The sequence below is a fragment of the Macrobrachium rosenbergii genome, chromosome 23 (assembly GCF_040412425.1).
Source record: "Macrobrachium rosenbergii isolate ZJJX-2024 chromosome 23, ASM4041242v1, whole genome shotgun sequence".
NCBI lineage: Eukaryota > Metazoa > Arthropoda > Malacostraca > Decapoda > Palaemonidae > Macrobrachium > Macrobrachium rosenbergii.
The window spans coordinates 38484469-38501627 of NC_089763.1; the positions used below are offsets into that span (position 1 = coordinate 38484469).

General features: G+C 38.9%; 1 protein-coding gene across 1 annotated transcript in view; it reads left to right on the forward strand.

Annotated features, from left to right (window-relative positions):
- The window catches only part of LOC136851520 (uncharacterized), a 106925-nt gene that overhangs the window by 3457 nt on the left and 86309 nt on the right, over positions 1–17159 (forward strand). Inside the window, exon 2 of the mRNA XM_067125750.1 lies at positions 2325–2439. Coding sequence (XP_066981851.1) covers positions 2326–2439 — 114 coding nt within the window. The 5' untranslated portion in view covers position 2325. The remainder of the gene's footprint in view (positions 1–2324; positions 2440–17159) is intronic.

Genomic DNA, 17159 nt, shown 5'->3' on the forward strand with positions numbered 1-17159 from the left:
TAATTTAAACTTCACACATACACATATAAGCTGTGACGATAGTCATAAGAGTTTAAAAAGTCAGCTACCAACATCTCTTAATGAATTCGAAGCACCTTCATGGAATTTTTTTTTAATTCCTCCCAAACTGATAACTGGTCTCCCGTGATTTACGAAACCGAAAATTTTCGGAAATTTCCAGACGTTACGAATTTCTCTTGGATGAAAACGGGAGAACAGGTTTCCTTTGCCGTCAAGTTTTACTCCCTCCTGTCTTCCACAGCATGTCATCTCTCTCTCTCTCTCTCTCCCTCCATAACTAGCCTCCCGCCCATCTCCCTCCTTTAAATGGATGTTTTTATTGTAGCTCTGGGTTTGGGGGTTAGTGTGGAGATTTTACCCCCCAGCCACGTGATAGACCCGTGGATAGCTTGACCTGTGCAGGTTGCTAGACACGTGCTTTGGACACTTGCTTAGCGTGAGATAACTGCATATCGTATTTCCATGTTCTTGTTTTAGCAGTTTTCATGGGTGACATAGTCTAAGGATTTTGATTTGGTGCGCAGTTAGCTCTTGTGGAGTGTATTTTTGGATCTGTTTGTTTGTGAAATAGGAGGATTAAGTGATTATTTACTGGAACTGTTTTTGGATCTGCTTTGTTTGTGAAATAGGAGGATTAAGTGATTATTTACTGGAACCTTCAGATGCTCCACGAAACACTTGATATATTGGTGTCAGACTAGAATTGATATACAAGAGACTCAGTATTTATCAGTCTAGCTTTCTATCCACTAGCTTATTAAAGCCAACTGATTTTGATTTTTCTCTCATAGCTAGCACAAAATTGATAAGAATATTGATAAGATAAAGCAGCCCAGGGTATTTCTCACGATTAATCAATGTATTACTATCTTTCTAAGATAGGCCATTTGACCTAGTTTTTTTATGGTTGGTCTTGAGTGCTTTGGTGCTTATCTTTGAGTAAATAGCAACGAGCCTGTACAGATTGTGATTGTTACGCAGTTTTTAGGTTCCTAAAGTAATTCGTGTTAGCTGATAATTTATGTTCTGTGAACAAAATTTTTTGTGGGGTCACCAGAATTTAAACCTGTAAAAAATGGGATATTCGTGACGAGTAAAGCCGAAGATTTTATTAAAGAGTATGCAAGTCTGTAATAACATTGTGATAAAATTGGCAAAAATAAAAAAAAATGGTCTCCTAATTGTACACATTTTGCTGTTTTTGAAAGAAAATGGTTAAACTACTGTCAATGTCACCGACGTATAATTTGGGAAATTTAAATTTAAAGTAAACACACTGCGCAACTTGAGAATAATGTCAGTCCATAATTTGCACACATCAACATTCTAAAACCGAATTTGACCTTTGAAGGTAAAAGAGAACAGGTCGAGGGACCAAAACAATGATCACGTGATAGTGCTGGTCGCTTCTTGGGGGAGTGGTGGGGGTGTGTTCGTGCTCCCGTTTGTTCTATTGGTTGGTCCACTGGGCGGGGGGAGTAGTGGAGGGCAACGAGGTTAGGGGGGAGGGGTGAAGAAGGGGGTTGAGGGAGGGAGAGAGTGGCTGCCTCGATAGTTTACAAACATATTGATGGAGGATTCCTCTTTTATTTTTTTTTTTTAGGTTGCATGTTTTCAACAACAGGTTTTAGAGATGTCTTGCAGCTATTTTGGATGTAGCTGTGTAACTTGGAGTAAATAGCAACTTTTATTACTCTATTACTGATGTTATTTACTCTCTTGGAAAGAAGAAATGATGTAAATTAGTGATATTGTGATGAGAAAGATCGACAAAATTAATTTTTAGTTTTATCTGTTGACGCTTCTCCCTTCCTTTATGGAAACTATTTTCAATAACAACCAATCATGTCTTTCCCTTCGTATTTTTTTTTAAATTTTAAATCCTAGGTGGAAATTGAGGATAGATGGGAAGATTTGACCACCGAATGTAAAAAAAAAAAAAAAAAACATTCTTTTACCCAGCATGCCAGCGATATGTTTAGCAGTTTAAAGGTTTGTAAACTTTTCATGCAGGTCAATCGTTGCCGCAATATTTGTTAGTGCATTGGCTGCATTTAACTTAGTGGAGTGGAAAAGTAAATTCAATCAAGTCTTAATTATTAGGCACAGAGATAAGAACTCTAACCCAAAATTCAATGCTCTTAATGTTGCAAGAGTTCATTATAAGAAGTGTTTTAGTCCAGTTTTGCAACGGTCTAGGCCCCTAGGCTGAGGTATGTCCCATTGGGTCACAATGAGACAAGGAAAACCAACAGAGATTCTATGGACCTTTATTAAACCATTTTTTTTTCTTCCTCCTACAGGATGCCTGAGAGTTGGGAATACCCCCCGAAGCAGGGTCTTTACGACCCGTCCTTCGAAACTGCTGCCTGCGGCGTCGGGTTCATCGTCAATATTGATGGAGAAGCTTCGGCCAAGGTATTTGTTGGACGTGATTCGGGGCCTTGTGTGTAGAGTTAATGTGTCAATAATTCTTGGGAGATGATTGGAGTGTTGAGAGAGAGAGAGAGAGAGAGAGAGAGAGAGAGAGAGAGAGAGAGAGAGAATTGGTAAACTGAGATAGGGTAAGAAGGGAGACGTCAAGATAGTTGTTTTACGTCATTGGGTGGGCGACTTCTGAGAGACAGACAGAGAGACAGAGAGAGATGGGGAGGGGTGGGGTTGGGGGTTGGCTGCTAGTTTAGTTTCACTTTGGTTGAGCGGAAAATTCCCCTCGGGACATTTCAGACTGAGATGGGATTTCTTGTCGGTGAAATGGAAGTCTTCCACGAACACTTGATAATACCTTAATAATCACAATCCAGAATCCTCCAATAAAAACCCAACTTTCATAGGACACTTAACGAAGTTTCTTAACCCCAGCCATTATGAAACACACTTGTCCCTAAACTTCAGCTTGCGCAATCCCACTGGGTTCTAGGAAAACTCATATAGAGGAGGAGGGTCGTGTGCGCCAGCTCTTCCGGATTCCAGGAAAGTCGTCTGCGCTAAGGCTGTCGTTTTTACGGCAATCCCCTGGCAAGGCGAATGGAAAATTTTTCGTCAGATGGTTGTGTGTTTTACTGCTGACCGACCAGCTGTGGCTGTGAGCGCTGTTTTTCTATTCAGGTAATTTATGTATAGGTCTAAATGGTCTGAAATGATGTTGGGTGTTATATATATATATATATATATATATATATATATTATATATATATATATATATATATATATATATATATATATATATATATATATATATATATATATATATATATATATATATATATATATATATATAGTATTGCAGTTGAGTAGAGACATTTATTTGGTTGAAAACCATCTCGACGACCTTAGGAACTTGGCTTTTCAGAAAAGGCGACGTAATCTCAGACTGAATAGAAAACTGCTGCACGTCAACAGCTGGTGCAGCTTCGAAAGTCGCCACTGGGTAAAATTTCCCATTTTGGAGACTGTCCCACTGCTTAAGAACCATCTTTATCCTTGGTAAATGAACCTCTACGGCTTGCACCTAACCGCCAAAGTCTGTTATCCTGTTTCAATAACCTTTTACCTAGTCTTGGCCGTTAACGCCACTCTCAGCGTGATTCTAGACTCATAGTGTTACACCTTTAAATAGCATTCAGTCAATCAGCTAACGACTGGATTACACGCTTGTCAGTGACTCTTACGTCTAACATGAGTAAGACATATCAGCGTGACGCGAAATTTGTCAACGCAGAGTGACTCATTTATGTTTAATCCCCAAGGAATTCGTCGCAGGCATTCATTCGATGTTATACCAAGGTATGTTTGGTGATTTATCGATCGTGTGTGCTTGTTGTTGTGCGTGTATGCAGGGATTGTACTGAATGCGCTGCGTATGTTTGAGGCTAGAGTTTTTTAGATTTATAATTTATTGTTATTATAACCAATGGGTGCAGCCATTCATGAAAAAGGAAGGGAAATCGTGTTTCATGCCCATGAGTAAAGAACGGGGAATGTAGCAAAGATATTCCTTGATCATTGAATAAACAGACTATCGTCCCTGTGATCAGAATCTTGTTGCCTACCAGAAGGTCGAAATGTTATCAAACTATACAGGCCGGGATGAATTCTTCAAGGCCCAATGAAGGTCTAGGTCGGTCTCTCCACGGCCACACGGTGATCACGTGACGCCACCCAGTAGGAACTCGCGCTCGCCAGAAATCTGCGGTTGATGCAGATGTGAATTCCAGTCCTTCTAGTCCATTTTTGGTTTGTTTTCCCGTTTTCTGGGATCGTCTGCGTCTGGGCGTTTTCCTATTTCGTTTAGGCCTTTTTATCTCAGCGTCTTAAGCAATATTGTGTCTTCAAAATTCGTTGTAAGTTGTGTTAAGGCGTGGTTAATTTCGACACTATCCCTTGTAAGAGAAATGATTAAACCTGGCTAATATTCATATTCAGTAATGCCTCTTAACGTACCGTAAGCTCATTTAAGAATTCATTACAGTTTAAGAGCGTATGGTTACTGAACACTTGCGTGGCTGTCAGCACGTTTCCGAGGTTGAAATTCTGTCTTAAACCTTGGGGCAGGTCCTGTTTCCCAGGCAGGTCACGATGACGTACCTGCAGAAACCGCACATTTCTTGGTCTGTAATAACCGGCATTAGATGATACGTAACGGACGTTCCTCCTGGGGGTTGTATTTGGGGTTATTCCATCTGTTCTTCAGTTATTTTCATGTTATATCACTGTGAATGACCTTTGTTGTGTGTGTTCTGTCCCTGCGAAATGGTTCTTTGTTCTTGAGAGGGGATGACATTCCTCTTGACTCTCGACGGTTAATCTTCTGTTCACAAGGTTCTTTTGTGATATGAAGTTTTATCTCCACTCATCCCCATCTTGTTTTAATTAGCCATCATCGGTAAGTGGTTTTTGTTCCGTTTGCAAAGGTTGTTTTTTAAACATTTCTGTTCTCCATTGTCTTCATTTTTTGACATTTATCAATAGTTTTTGTTTTCGTGAGAGTTTGGTGTTCCACTGGGAAATATATTAGATGCTCTTCCATTTAATATTCTGCACGTCCACGCTCCCATTAGCACCTTGTATGAAAATTAAGAGTATTTTTAAAATTAAAGCATTAGACTCAGAAATCTTTTAGTCTACGCCTCCATTAAGACTTTTTTTTTAGATTAAAGTATTTTAAAGTTCAAGTATCAGACTTATGAAATATGTTAACTGGGTGCTGAACTGTCATAGTTTAACCTCAAAGATAGCATGGTTCACAATAGTTGTTGCAGCTGACATAAAAATAACCAGAGTCGAGCCGTAATTATAGTGATAGATGTGATATTTCCGCTGTTGATTGAAGATATTTTACACACCAGTTTAAAGATTAAAGACTTGTTTATTCTAGCTGATAAATATTATTTACATGGTATTTCAAACTTTCACCCCGTTATTAAGTACCTCCAGTCAAGAGGATACTTCAACCAACGACGTAATTGATTAAAAATGCTGTCACGCTTAAAAAAGGTAAATTGATCAAAAAGTTAATTGATTAAAAAGATTAGAAAAGGCAATGGATTTGAAAACAAAGATAATTAAAAAGGCAGTTGGTTTAAAAAAGTAATTGATAAGGTAACGGTTAAAAAGTCAGTTGATTAAAAAGGTGATTATTGATTTAAAAAGTTAATTGATTAAAAACGAAGGTTAACTGGGTATTATGGCAAGACAAGACTCTGTGGTCATTGACATTAAATTTAAAAAGCTGTTCTTTCTCAAAGTAACGTCCAAAAATAAAAAGAAAAAAAATCAAAACTCACATTACCGTAAAATAGATTATTTCCGAAAGGCGGCGAGATTGATTGCGACAGACCTGTTCCTCTTCCGGGTGATTGATTTGACAAGATCTCTCGCGTATGTTCTAATATTAGGCTGTGAGGTACTGGTTACAAAGAAGGCCTCAGGGAATCGAAGGAGAGATTAATATACTGAGACTAATGCTTCTCTCTCTCTCTCTCTCTCTCTCTCTCTCTCTCTCTCTCTCTCTCTATGTATGTATATGTATAAATACATACATATACATATGTATATGTATGTATATTATTCTCTCTCTCTCTCTCCAAAAACCCCTTTGTTTACAAACATACTGGGACGCATTTAGGGGCATTCAAGAACCTGTTAGCCTAAAGATTTCCCCACGACGTCTTCATAGAGCGATCAGCCCCAAGTCACGTGGTGCCCCAAGTGCCACTTGACCCTGAAACCGAGATTTGGAAGTTGACAAAGATGCTGATACTAGAAGGAGCCGTGAGGAGGGGAAGTGGTGGTAGTAGGAGGAAGTAGGAGCAGGTTAGGAAATAACCTACTGCATTACCCGCCTTGTGTGGCAGTGATGTAATTATACCACTGCAGTGGTTTTTAGGCACAAAAAGCTAGTTAGTTCAGTAGTGTGCAAGCAGTGACTAGTATGATAGTAGCTCAAGTTCTGGTAGTAGCATTGCATAAGGTAATAGCAGCGCTAGCCGCATAAGACCAGCAGTAAATAGTAGGCGTTGTAGCCACTCGATTGGATAGTAGGAAAGTAATAGCAGCATCAGCTAGGACAGGAAATATCATGGATGATAAGTGACTATGAAGTAGCTGTTAATAGGAAACAAAGGGTATTAGAAGCGATGATATTTACAGTAGCAATGTATGTTTTAAAGCACAACAAACATACAAGTAGCATTGATGAGGGTATAGTAACAGATAGTTTTGATGGTTATCAAATTGTAAGCATAGTCAATCGTGTATGTTTGTTCCAGCATAACTCTGAAATGCACTGAGCAATTTCAGCCATACTTGGTATACATATGATTTACTATTTTGAAAAGAATACTGTGGGGGTAAGACATCGCCAAAGCGGGTAGGGATGGGAAGGGCTTCCCTGAAATGGGGCTGATTCTGCCTGTAGACCAAGTAACTAAGTAAACCCTACGAATTTATCATACCCCATTTGGGTATACATATGACTTACTATCTGGAAAAGAATACTGTGGGGTAAGACATCACTGGCACCGAAGTGGGTGGGGGTGGGAAGGGGGTGACGTGAAAATGACTGAAAACGACAGATATCGGTGTCTAATCCATAGTTTTCGAGGTTGCTAAGATGAATGGTGACATTCCCGATGCCCTATAACTCCAAGTTCAGCCCCGACAGGAAGCGGGGTGAGATGGGGTGAAAAATATAATGTCCAAAATGACAGATATTAGTGTCTAGTCCATAGTTTTTGAGGTTGCTGAGATGAATAGTAACACTCCTGATTCCTTTAAATCCAAGTTCAGCCCTGAAAGGAATGGGGGCTGAGAAGAGGTGAAATATAAAATGTCAAAAATGCTGGGCAGTGTAATTGAAGCAGCTGTCTTAACAGGAAAGAGAGAGAGAGAGAGAGAGAGAGAGTAGAGGGGGTGCTAGGGAGGAGAGTGAATTTATTGGTTGTCATTGAGTTTTCCCGGGCAGCGCCGGGTTGGTCAGGTAGTATATATATATATATATATATATATATATATATATATATATATATATATATATATATATATATATAGTAGAGAGTGTAATGATATAGTACTAAGTATAGCGTGGCCGCAGTTCCTGGTTGTTATGGAGCGGTAGCAATTTCATGCAACAAGTATTTAAATATGTCATTCGACAGCTGTAGATGCAAAAGGCTGTAGAAACTTTTTATAAACCGGAACTAACAGCTAAGTAGAACATTCCCAATTTAGGGGAAGGAGTGGTGGGTGAATGGATATAACGCGCATGTTTATGTGAATTGATATTTTTAGCGCTCGGGTTTTTCGTCCTACCGTGTTTATCTGTGGACCCGAAAGCTCTCAGCGTGCAGATAAGCATAGGCGGGACAAACTCAGGCTCTCGTATGATTACTAATGGAAAATTACAGCGGACTTTGGTCAATAACTTAATGCTTCACGTTTATAGCGACACGAGAGAACTCCCGGGTGTTGCGCGAAGCCAAACGCCTTCGTGTGGGAATTGATAAGGAGGAATTTTATCAAGGTGCTCTCGACTTATGGTTTTCTGCTGAGTTTCCTGTTTAATGTCGTTTTGAATTTCCTGTTTGGACTTTGGGGTTCAGACTCTGCTTTCTCATCATAATTCACGTTGAATGTCCTTTTTTTTATATTTTAGTGAAGTCGCAATTCGAGATTAGCATAATGTGTGTTGGGGGAAGGTTGTTGGGGGGTTGGGGGGGGGGTATAAATACCTTTGCATGTCAGCAGCTGGTATTAAAACCTTGCATCCATACTCTAGCGTTGCTTCATATTCTTATGATTAGTGTCTAAGTAAGAAACTACATCATAAGTAATTATACACCTTTCGTATACATACTGCTTTTTATTACAAAAGTAGGAAATTGCATCAAAGATGTGGCTGTACGCTCGTCGTTGACTGCAGTGGTTGTCTTCTTTCATTATAAATGGCCTTGGTTTTAATAGTCTTCTTCAAAGTGACCTTTTTGCCTTTGACTTTATATGTTCCTTAAAAATATATCTTGACGACTTTCTTTGATTCCCATTTTCTGTGAACATTTCCTTTTATAAGTTGAAACTGTTTAATCTGTCAACCATGTGCTTTGTTTAGACCTTTTCACGGCTCTCTCTCTCTCTCTCTCTCTCTCTCTCTCTCTCTCTCTCTCTCTCACTCACGCACGCACGCACGCACGCACGCACGCACACACACACACACACACACACACACACACACACACACACATTTATAACCTGAACGTGACTGGTTTCAAGTCATTGTTGTAAACTAGACTCAGTATGAACGGTATTGGGGTAACGCCAGTCTAGCATTAGTTTGAAAGTGAATTAGTTAATTATAACTAGAGAAGAGAAGTAGGGCACAGCAACGAACCCATTTGATCAATGGGGGCCTTTGGGGATAATAATAATAATAATAATAATAATAATAATAATAATAATAATAATAATAATAATAATAATAATTCCCAGTTACATTTATGTATTAAAGTTGTAGCGAGAGAAGAATAATTTTAGGACTTTTCTGATTTTGGTAATAATAATAATAATAATAATAATAATAATAATAATAATAATAATTCCCAGTTACATTTATGTAATTATATTTGCAGCAAGAACAGAATCATTTTACAAGTGAAAGTGGAAATACTTAAAAAAAAATAGCAAATAGATAAAGTTATAGAAATCAGTAAATAAAAAAAAATATATGTATATATATAAAAGATGTACTGGACAGAAAAGCCCCAATTTTCACAAGCTACCAGACAGACGCTAGTCTTACATCCGTGATAGTACTTAATGCTGAAACCGGAAATGAGCTTAGAACGATAAGCGTTATCGCCGTGGTATCTGTCTTTCCGAAGAAAGTTGGCTTTTGTAAAGTTTTATTTCTGACTTGAACACTTGACAGATCAGTGTTGATTGAGCCGGGACTGATAGACTAGACCCAGCTTTGCGGTTCAGTTAGGGCTGAGTGGTGTGGTGGGTTGCCATTTTTCAGACCAGTTTTTCCTGTTCGATTTGAAGAGATCTTATTTTGTTTTCAGCTTGGTTGTAAAGAAACGATAGCTCCAGTCATGTAACTTTGAACATCATGCTGTGTAATCGTGTTCAGCCTGAATGTAAAGAAACTATAAGTATCTAACTCTAGTCTTATAACTATGTAAGATCATAAAGTGTAACCTTTGTCAGTCTGATTATAAAGAAACTGTAACCTCAAATAAATGTTTAAGATCATAAGGCATAATCTTTTCAGTATAAAGAAACTATAGCTATAGTTATATAACAGTTTAAAATTATAAGCTATAACATTTGTCCGTCTTATTATAAAGAAACTATAAACTTTAACCATAGTCGTATAACTGTTTTTAGATCATAAGTATAATCTGTGATGATAAAGAAATTATACCTGATTAGTACTGTATCAGTGTATTATAGGAACTGGTACGTAATTGACTTGTTTTTAATTTTCCACTTTTATTTGTTCATTTACTGACATTGTATGGAGATGTATTTAGAAGTTTGATGCATTTTTTTAGTCATTTTTACAGGACTTTTTATTTTTGGTACGCATTGCTGATGTACAGTATGTGAAAATTAGGATTTCTAAAAAATTCAAGAGGAAAAACCAAAAGAAAGTACAAGAAACAATAGTTAAACAAGTACATAGATGAATGAACAAACATATAAAATAAAGTAAACTACAGGAAAGAAATCAGAAAACACACACACACACAACTCTCTCTCTCTCTCTCTCTCTCTCTCTCTCTCTCTCTCTCTCTCTCTCTCTCTCTCTATTGTATCTCCATCCGGGCTTTTCTCTTCCCCAGGGCAGAACTGCTGTCTTGGGAAAAAGATGGTTTTACCAATAAGGTGCTTCGGTCAGCAAAGGGAAAGTCTCTCTCTCTCTCTCTCTCTCTCTCTCTCTCTCTCTCTCTCTCTCGCACAATGGCCCTGGTAATCCTGAGGGGTCCTTTGAAAGAACATTTTGCATCGCGTGTCGCGGCAAAACGAGAATCCAGTGGGTTTATTCAATGCTTGGGCAGTTTTTTTTTTTTTTATTATTTTCTGAAGTTCAAAATCTTTATAGTGTTACATTAAAAAAAAACTTTCACCTGCCCACCCTTTTGTTTTTTTTTTAGAGAGGTTGCACTTGTTATTCTTATGCATCCACACTATAATAAAAGATGTTACAAGCACACTTCGGTAACTTACAACGCAGAAATCACAAGAAGGTTGAGCAGAGGTTAATGACTGCTTTGCAGTTCTAACCAGTGCTTCATACTATTATCCAGTATTGGCCATGAGTTGGCTCTCCGCTGACGGTCGTTGACATGTTCTCAACCTGTTTGTGATATGTAAGAGAAGTTGAAGACGTATCTATGACATGTTTGACTGTATCGGGGATACATTTAAAAGCTTTTTGTGTTGTTTCGTGGAATGGGGTTTAGCTCCATTCCAGTAATCCCATAATGGACTTGGGGCGCCTGTGTGCCATAAGCTCGTGATTTCGTCTCTCTCTCTCTCTCTCTCTCTCTCTCTCTCTCTCTTTTCATGGTCCAGTGGCTTGGTAGTAGCCCGTCTAGCTCACAACTGGACGACCCGTGTTCGAATCTCGAACTGCACGAGAAGGAACAGATGGGTTTGTTCTCTAAAATCCAGTGTTGACCTAAGCATTGAATTCTGTACCTAGTTGTTAGACGACTGTTGCGGGTCACATACTGGGTAAAGGGAGAGCAAGAGAGGAGAGGTAAAACTAGATGCATGTGTTGATTGTTCTGTCGAAATGTATGTACAGCATGCCATCAAAACGAGAGGACCTCAACGAGGTAATCCTCATCCCACTGGGGTCAAGTCATTCTTAAGATGTAAGATTCACTTGAAACTTTCAAGGTGGAACTAATTTGCTCCGTTATGTAATGATCTTAATTCTGCTGTGAATCTTCGGAATTCTTTCCCCGCTTGTGTTTTCCCTGTCCCAATGAAAAAATCCCCATCTTTAGAAGCTGGGGGACATGGCTTAGTATAAATCAGTGATTCAACAGATTATGGAATATTTACTCATGTTTCTTCGAGTCCTTGAGCATTTGATCTTACTTAGATAGATCTCCTACTTGACCCGTTCCCCACATAGGCCTACTACTTGTAACGTTGTTCTACTAGGTCTTGTATCGTTCGTCCTTCTTTGAGTTTTAGGTGGGCATGTGATTGTGGTTATATATCCGTCCCTCGTGCCTACACATATTAAGACGATTGATTAGGTGGTACAAATGCGTTTAAAATTTTAGGGGGATAGTATCTGAAAACTCTTGTAAAAATTGCGCAGTAAAATTTCATTAGTAATAGACTGTAAAACTATAGCAACGCTGTACAAATAAAGTCAGATCCCACCTAAATCTAGAGTCAGAATCAATAAAAGAAAAAAAAAATCTAGAGTCAGTTCTACAGCCTCGTCTTTCGTGCAGTTATTCGAAATTCCACTCATTTCCATTTCTTAGAACTATATCGAGTAGTAGGTCAAGTACTGACTAGGTACTGCCCCACGAACTGCGATCTTGAAGTGGGAGAATCGGGCAAACTTATAAGTGGACCGTTATGTATGACAGCGGTTATTTTGATGAGCCTGTACTGGCCTGTACTTACGTGTCACGAATTAATCACAAGATTTGGCAAGTAGCCTTTTGAGAAATGTTATACCCTCTCGTATTGCGCCACTTACTCGTGCGCATTCACGCTCTGTCACACGCACGCTCACATGATGAGCGTTATTAGGTTTGGTCATAGCATGAGTATTCGCCTTACGCTATGATAATGTTTTTCTTTCTATTTCCTTCCTTCCTTCCTCTATACACTCCATCTCGGATCTTCACACTCAGAGGTTATCACATTTTAAGTCTAATCAGTTGATCTAAACTGAAGGTTCTGCTTATAGTATTTGATTTGCTTATCCTATTTGCTATTCTTAACTCACCTTTTCTGTTTATCCTACCTGGTTTCCTTGTGTTAGCCTACCTGCTTTGCCTCGTGTCATCTCATCCTCTATTCCTGCCTTCAGCAGAGAATCCTGTCTTCCCTGGTTCCTCTTACGTTATCAGAGCCCCTTCCTTGCCACTCATTACGTCATCCTAATTATCCTTCGTAATCTGTTGCTGATATGATATCTTCATTTCTCTTGTCCTTGTAAGACTCCTACTTATCTGTTTTCTGTCTCGTTTGAACTTCACCCAGTCTCTTTCATCCTATAACGTCCTGTGTCTGTCTCGCCTCCCTCCGAGATGTCGGCATTGAATCCTACACCTTCGCCGTGAACTCGAGACTTTAGGCTCTAATACCTGTCACCCTTTAGCCTCGGGCGATGCAGACAAAACACAACCTCATCATCCTCCTGTACCCTCGAGCTGGCCCCGAGAAGGACCTCCATCCCTCCCATCCCCCCTCCTTACGTCATGCAGTTTCTGTTCCCCCTCCCCCACCTCACAGGAGGCTACCATAACCACCGCCACCTCCCCCCTTTCCACCCCTGACCACCGGGATGGATCAATACTTTACCTTGCTTGCTTCTCTTCCTCCTTTGCCAGTGAGTGTATATTAGGCAACAACTGGACTCTTCATTACCCCGTTTGAGGTTCTGACTTCGTCTGCTTTTTTTTCCCCCCTTTGTTTTAGTGCTGCATTCTCTCTCTCTCTCTCTCTCTCTCTCTCTCTCTCTCTCTCTCTCTCTCTCTCTCTCTCATTTGCTTCGGTTTTATGGATTTTGGGTTGCGTGCGTGTCGTGACGTCTAGTTAAGCTTCAATGGATGTCTGTCTAGCTTTTGTCAGAAGCGTTCGTTCTTGAAGCCATTCTTTTGTACTTACGTTCAGGAGAGAGAGAGAGAGAGAGAGAGAGAGAGAGAGAGAGAGAGAGAGAGAGAGAGAGAATGTTGGTAAAATACTCCTGTTGCTGCCCTGAATTTAACTGACCAAGATAGTGCCAATAGCTCTGGACACCAATTTCACGTGACCCATTGTAGGAGACTGCCAAGAGCAGACAGTCTGGCAGACTGTATCGGCTGCTCCAGACAGTTTGGAACCGGGAAGGAAAAGAAAACCAATATATTTGGTGGAATGGTAGCCAAAGAGGTGCTCGATAAACATTTCATGCTTTGCTAGATAAGCTTAGGTGCGCTGAGGGTAGAATAGAAATAATATTTTGAAACCTGGCTGATTGCTGTTAAGTATTGTGAAGGATTATCAAGTGGCCCGTAACACAAATAAAATCAGCAAATTTGTAGTTAATAGTAAAGGCTAAGTTCTTACAATGAAAGCTAGTTTTTTTGTAGATTGCTGGATCACAAGATGCATTCACACATGTGCCTTCTTTTTTTTTTTTTAACCAAAATGACTTTGTAAAATTTTAACCTAGGATTCTCAAATTCGAGGGACCATTGTACGAATAGACCCTACAGTTGGTTAGTAAATTGGAGCTTGTGTTATAGGGTAATCCTGGATTCTTCCTATGAACTCACATCTCTCTACTTCCGCATTGGCGGAAAGGCTAAGATCCTAGTTAATGGCAAGGTTTGCTACCTCAGAATGTTTTTTTTTTTCAGTTTAGTTTTTTGTCTGATTTTTTCTTCAATTTTTTCTGCTGTCTAAAAGTTGACCTAAGTGGTAAACTATGTAGAAGTGGATTTACATTTAATAATGGCTAAATGGTGGGTGTGAGTATACTCTTTATTTTGTGCAGATGGTTGAATTTCTTGAATTTCTTGTTTTGGTTGAAAGGTGTGAAAATATGCAAATTAACCAAAATAGGGACTAAGCACAACCCTTTCAGTCAAAGACCGTAAGGTAATAATAGTTAAAGTCTCTCCAGCAAAATGATCGAATTCGTTTGTGCAATCTCAAGAAAATAAGATTGAAATTACAACCAAGAAAATGCCAAGGCCCCGCCCCTTTTTTTTTTTTTTTATTTTTGAGAAAGTGCTTTCTACACATTTTCAGCAAATGACTCGGGTGTGGTAGTCTTTTGTTCCCCAACCACGTGTTAAGCCAACCCTGATCCTTCCCTTGGCTCGTCTCCCCACGTTCTCCCTCGACATATTTTTTTTTTTTCCTCTTTTGCACAGCCTCCTATTTCTGTGTAGTAGTTTGGTTGGTGTAGTTTGAAGTCTTCTCGGATTGTGTATACTAGTTTTTGCCGGTAATTGCATTTGTATTTTTGGCCGTGCGTTAAGCAGACTTCAAGATATCGTCACATGCACGCTGGCTCGCTTAGACCAATTAGGTTACACACACACACACACACACACACACACACACACACACACACACACGTGCACGAGCTTGCTCACACTGTTCGGCGATCCTCCCTTGGAAACTGAGCACCGTCCGATATGTCTAGACATCGTCTCTCTCTCTCTCTCTCTCTCTCTGTCTCTCTGATTCCATTTTATCTTTCTGTACTTAGTTTTTTCCAATTTAAAGGAAATCAGATACCGTGCATAAGTTATTTACGCTTTTGTCATCGATTCAGCCGTTTGGAAGAATGCCTCAGAATAAAGAAGTTTCTTTTTATAACCCTTTTTTATTCTGAAAGTAATAAAAAAATAACCGATTGTCGATACTTCAAAAATTCATGAATTGCAGAGTAGCACTGACCTTACTTTGTTAATTTCTCGGTCCTTTTTGTGATTTTGGCTGTTATATCAGTCTCCTAATGTTTTTCAAGTCAGAATAATTCAATCAAGTGAGTTTAGTTCCAGCTGCTTCTTGACATGCATTAATGATCACCCGTCCAAGTAGTGACCAGACCTAATTACTGAGCATAGAAAAAAGTGTTCAAGATCGGTCATTACAAAGGTGAATGCAGAGAGAGAGAGAGAGAGAGAGAGAGAGAGAGAGAGAGAGAGAGAGAGAGAGAGAGAGAGAGAGAATTTTTTGGTTGCTTTTTGATCACATAGGCGGTGGTCACCTGTCAAGTCGAGAGAGAGAGAGAGAGATAATTATACTGGCTGTTCGATTACTTAGGCAGTGGTCACCCGTCCTGTCACGCCCCCCTGTCACTTCAAGATCTACAGGGAGGGTCCAGGCACTAGAATCGTGAAATTTTCAATTTATGCACTTTAGGTAAAATATTAGCAGTTTGAATTATATGCCTACTACTAAATATTTAGAGATTTATCGGTAAATAAGTCTCTAGTTTCACAGTATTTGATAAAATGAGATTTGAGAATGTAAGTTTTAAAAAATTGTATATATATTAAATGTGTGTATATATATATATATATATAATATAATTATATATATATATATAATATATATATATATATATATATATATATATATATATATATATAATATATATATATATATATATATATTATTTTCTCTTTCCCAGCTGAAGAGTTTTACTGACATAGTTGGTTTTTTTGCAAGGTTTCTGTGAAATGAGAACCCAACAGCAACTTATGGGTAATATTCTCGTAGAAGACATAGTTAAATCCATGTCGACTGCTGTCAGAACTCAGCTCGGCAAGAACGAGCCTATACTGCCAAAACTCCTCGTTTTGAGCTCGTGAAGAGTTTTATGAGTGGCGAATAATCATGTTGAAGTAGTTGGTTTTTTGCAAGGTTTCTTGTGAAATGAGATCATGATACAGCTATTTCATTCAGTTGGGGAGGGAGAGAGAGAGAGAGAGAGAGAGAGAGAGAGAGAGAGAGAGAGAGAGAGAGAGAGAGAGAACGAGGGGAGGAGACAGAGAAAGAACGAGGAGGAGAGAGAGTGAGACAGAGAAGAGAGGAGGGAGACAGAGAGAGAGAGAGAGAGAGAGAGAGAGAGAGAGAGAGAGAGAGAGAGAGAGAGAGGAATCCACAGACACGCTCCTTTGGAAAGCAAAGGTTATAGGCCCCGTGGAAAACGAAAGCTGATGTAAAATTCGTTGAAGTTTATTCTTATCAGCGGACTCTATCATCCTCCTTATCTTCATTGTGCCGTGTCCCTCAAGACGTTGCCAATCTCACGAAGGAAGATTAATGGGCGATATCTTCAGTCGAAAGGGAAGGGAAGATTGATGTCCCTCTTATAATAGTCTAGACGAAACAGATAGTGGTGTTTTTCTAGTTAGTGATGTCAAAATACACACTATACCGTAAATATTTAACTTTCGAATACCAGTAAATCAATATTCTCTGTATTAACTACAGTATCATAATGTACAATTCATTACAGTATTTCTATGTATTTAAGTGTTGCCCCATTCTATGTAACATGCATTCCACCAGCATAATTACTGTAACTAAATATTACAGATGGGAATTCAAGCGCAGCTGGTATATTCCAAACTGGGGAAACTTTTTCAGGCAGGGGCAAACTTTTTTTTTTTTTTTAATACTGACTTGTTCCAAAAGAATATAAAGCAAACTACGTTCGTCCTCTTTTTTTTTGTAATTAGCAATGAATTTGTTTTTTATTTCTTGAATCAATTTTTTTCTTTTGCTTTTTTGTTTCTGGGATCAATGAATTGTTCTTCTTTGACCACTGAAGAATTACAATGCGGTAAGTCAGAATAACTTTTCCTTTCATCAATGAAGAGTAACTTGTCCTATAGTCAACTTCAAGTACCTTCAATTATCGGCTCACAGAA